The 3670-nt window shown below is 37.0% G+C and overlaps 2 protein-coding genes across 2 annotated transcripts; one reads left to right on the top strand and one right to left on the bottom strand.

Moving 5' to 3' along the window:
- The first annotated feature begins 1084 nt into the window (after window positions 1–1084).
- Window positions 1085–2082, top strand: LOC112202510. The gene is made up of 2 exons (XM_024343515.2): window positions 1085–1335; window positions 1805–2082. Exons 1-2 carry the CDS (start codon window positions 1118–1120, stop codon window positions 1890–1892), a joined length of 306 nt encoding a protein of 101 aa, XP_024199283.1. The 5' UTR covers window positions 1085–1117; the 3' UTR covers window positions 1893–2082.
- A 289-nt stretch (window positions 2083–2371) lies between these two features.
- Window positions 2372–2845, bottom strand: LOC112203247 (protein DOWN-REGULATED IN DIF1 11-like). The gene has a single exon (XM_024344239.1). The coding sequence runs from the start codon at window positions 2843–2845 to the stop codon at window positions 2372–2374; it is 474 nt and encodes a 157-aa protein (XP_024200007.1).
- Window positions 2846–3670: the final 825 nt, after the last annotated feature.

The raw sequence follows: 3670 nt of genomic DNA, 5'->3' as shown, positions 1-3670 counted from the left end.
AAGGCAAAAGTCCTTTTCCGAAAGGCTAGAGAAGAACCCTGTGACGAGGTTGGTGCTCTCCTTGTCCACAGCGCTTGAAGAAGAAGTCAGGTCAAGGGACTACCCCAACGACTGCACCCCGCGGTGCTGGCACGCCTGCGCAATCACTCGCTCAAAAGAGACAGTTTGCACCCCTACAGGATTTACGCGTCAAACAGGGAGCAGTTCAATAATCCTGACCTCTAGGTGTAAGAATACAAAACAAGAAGAAAAATAAAGCAAAGAATTATATCAGACACATGCAACTAAATTTCACAAATAACGAAAGATCAATGAGAAATAAGAAATTAAAGTGGTGGAAAACCAGTACATGCACCTATATGGAAATTATTCTATGCACCGACGGTGTAAGTGACCCAACACTTATAAAATAATCTCAACCCTTGATATTTATTATCAACTTTATTTTTAATAAACAAAAAGTGTATTTAATGCAATCTAACCATTCATTTATGTTGGTGCAAGTGCACGGCGGTGCTCTGAATAATCTCTCGCACCTATAATTTGTCAACGAGTTTTTCTTTCTTTGGGCAAAGTAGTTATGAGGACTTGAATATAGAGTGACACAACTTCTCTAAACTAGTGCAAGATTTAATACCAGACAACTGCACATAACCCTTATTAACTAGTCAAACTATAAAAGTAACCTAGACAGTTGTGTTGTCATCCAAAACCAACGAAATAACTTTGTTTTTCTCATCATCATCTCTACTGCTCTACATTTCTCTGCTCTACATTTCTCCCGAGTCATCTGGGCAGTGTTTTGTCGGCATTATTTTTTATTTATTTATATTATGGGGGTATAAAAGGAAATAAAAAAAGTTAAATAAAAAAAAATTGTGGGGTGCCTCAAGTTAAATAAACACAGTTATGAACCCTCAAGTTTCATTTCGGTATTAATGTATGCCGCTTAAGACGATATGGTAGTGTCGATTGCCTTACCTGGTGCTTTTAGCAGCTGTAGCCTGCAAAGAGGTAGGAATAGCTTAGGTGCCTTTGGCAGCACTTTTGTAGAATACTGTAGTAACCCTTGAGAGCTGAAAATATTTTCTTCTTTAAACTAGAGGGGCAAAGTGAGATGGCGCCTGGCAGTTTAAAGAGCATTTTGACTGCGGCGGTTAATACTGGGGTGACTGAGGCTAGGGCAAGGATATTCGGGCATGTGCTTAACCCGACAGGCCTGAAGTCCGCGCATAAGATTTTGCGCAAGAAGCTGATTGGGGAGAAAGTTGCCCAGTGGTACCCACACGACATCAGGAAAGATGACCCCCTTATCATGGAAGCTGAGGAAAAAGAGTATGCTTTCTTCTCCGTCTCCTTCACTCTATTGTCTAGCCATTTGCTTATGTTTCACTGTTGTATGAAATTTCGAACGAACAGTGTACTAATTCATTATTAATGGAAAAAAAAATGCATTGTAGAAGGGTCACAGATTACATCACGTACTGCATTCGATTTACAGAATAAGGAAGCAGGATAATGGTTTGGTTGTAGTTTAATGTCTGTCACTTTCATGGTGTCTACTCTGTACGGAAGAGTCAGCCTCTTGATACTGCAGATTCTATAAGCAACCAATTTCATATTAAGAAATCAGAACTCCTTTCTGTTTCTTCCCCTCTTATTTGAATCTTGCAGTCTATTTCAAAAAGACTGGTTTGCACCACATGAACTTAACCTGAACATTGTTTTGTGATGGTTTTATAATTATAACGAGAACTTCTCAGTAGCTTATAGTCCTGATGCATCTCGACTTGCTACCCTACAGGCGCACAAACAAGCTTGAAATGTTGAAGCGTCGAGGAAAAGGACCACCCAAGAAGGGTCAAGGAAAACGTTCCAAGCGCAAGAGCTAGTATTTTGACATGTTGAAGTTAGTTCTTGGGTAGTGTTTTGAATAAAGAGACCAGTAGTATTTGAAACTTTGTTCAGTTTATTTGAAGATAAACTCAATTTTTGCTGTCCCATTTTTGTAGACAGTGGTCCTAGTTGTTGTATGTGGGAGGATATATTGTTTCAGATAATTTTTTCAATATGCAGATTGCAGAATTCAACCTATCTTCAGTTGTCGACAATCTTAAGCATTGGATTTAGTATAAACAAGGTTCAAATCATGAGTTTGTTCACTCTGTTATATTCTATCTTATTACTATAATATATTTCATTTGTAGTTTTTCAAAACAAAAAAAAAAAAACAAAGAGTTTCCAAAGGGCTTAAAATTTTTTAGACATTGTTAAATTTAACATGATGACAAAAAGAAGCTCACAGTTCAATATATTGTAATTAACTAATTTGTATGGATGGATTACATGAGCTAGTGTGCAATAAGATCAATTAGAAAGGAGAAGGGGCAACAAAGGCACATGTTTCCCAAATCTGCACACTTTTAGGCAGTATCTCAGAAGCCTTTTCTTTTAGTTCCGGACGTGAGAGCAGAGTTTTCACTGACCGAATGTGACAATCATATCCCAAATGCAGGAGGGCTTTGCAATTATCCGTAGTGAGAGGTTCGCTTTTAAAAATTCTGGCCAAGATCTCTTCAGCATAATATTCTGTAATCTTATTTACACATTCATCCAACTTCTTATAAGATTCCGGTGATAGGTTAGGAGGCAACGCATATTGACCGTTTTCATCATCAATGACGAAATAGTTAACCTCAATGCCAATAGGGCTCGCCGCAGCATCCTCAAAAACTTGATAAATAACCTCATATTCTTGAGCTACTGCAAATGATGACATGAATAGTGCTACACTTACTAACACCAAACCTACGTTGACAAACACATTTTGATCAACTCTAGCCATTCTTAAAGCCAAATGTGCAATTTGTGCTTAATTTACTGTGCTAATGCAAGGTTGTTTTGTTTGATGTTGGACAAAAGGTTTTCAGTGGTTTATTTTATAGTGCTTTCATGGGTTGAGTTAATCCGATTCCTCTTTATTGTTCAGTTTTGCTTGAATTGAATTATCTACTTTATTGTTCAGTTTTGCTTAAATTGAATTATCTACGTTCCTTGTTGATTTATTAATTCTTGGGTTTAATTGCCGGTCAAACTATAACTTAACCAATTAGATTTAAAATTTGTGCTATGTTGGTTGTCATGGGAACCTGTTCTGTCCACAAACTTCCCGTTGTTTCCTGTTGAAAAAATAACAGTAGCTGCCTCAGCGGTCTTCCTCCACTGATTTGACTGCACCTTTAATCTCCTTAACTCAGTCTCAAATTTAAAAAACATTGGCTAGTTAAGAAATGTACTCCAAAGTCCAAACCTGCCTTCCCTTTGTGATCTTATCTATTGAACATGGAATTGAAATTTCATTCCTTTCGTCATACCTGAAACAAATTGCAGGAACCATTATATTTTCTCTCAGGGAGATCATGTATAGCAGAGCAATACATCAACAAATATACATTATTTCCGTGATTAATTACATGTTAGATTCACTTCACTTATACTATACTACTTTAATACGATAGCATTCAGAGATTTACTTCAGAGGTTAGTAGCCGTATTACAGAATGAGGTTAGTAGTCCTAATATTTCCTGGTGTTTTTTTTTTCTTTTTTTCTTTTTCTTTTCTAAATCATGACATTTACACCTCCACAGAATTGATCACCCCTTTAACTCT

Source organism: Rosa chinensis, chromosome 5, assembly GCF_002994745.2.
Source record: "Rosa chinensis cultivar Old Blush chromosome 5, RchiOBHm-V2, whole genome shotgun sequence".
NCBI classification, from domain to species: Eukaryota; Viridiplantae; Streptophyta; class Magnoliopsida; order Rosales; family Rosaceae; genus Rosa; species Rosa chinensis.
Note: the sequence above shows the minus strand (reverse complement) of the source record. Positions and strands in the feature narration are given on the sequence as shown.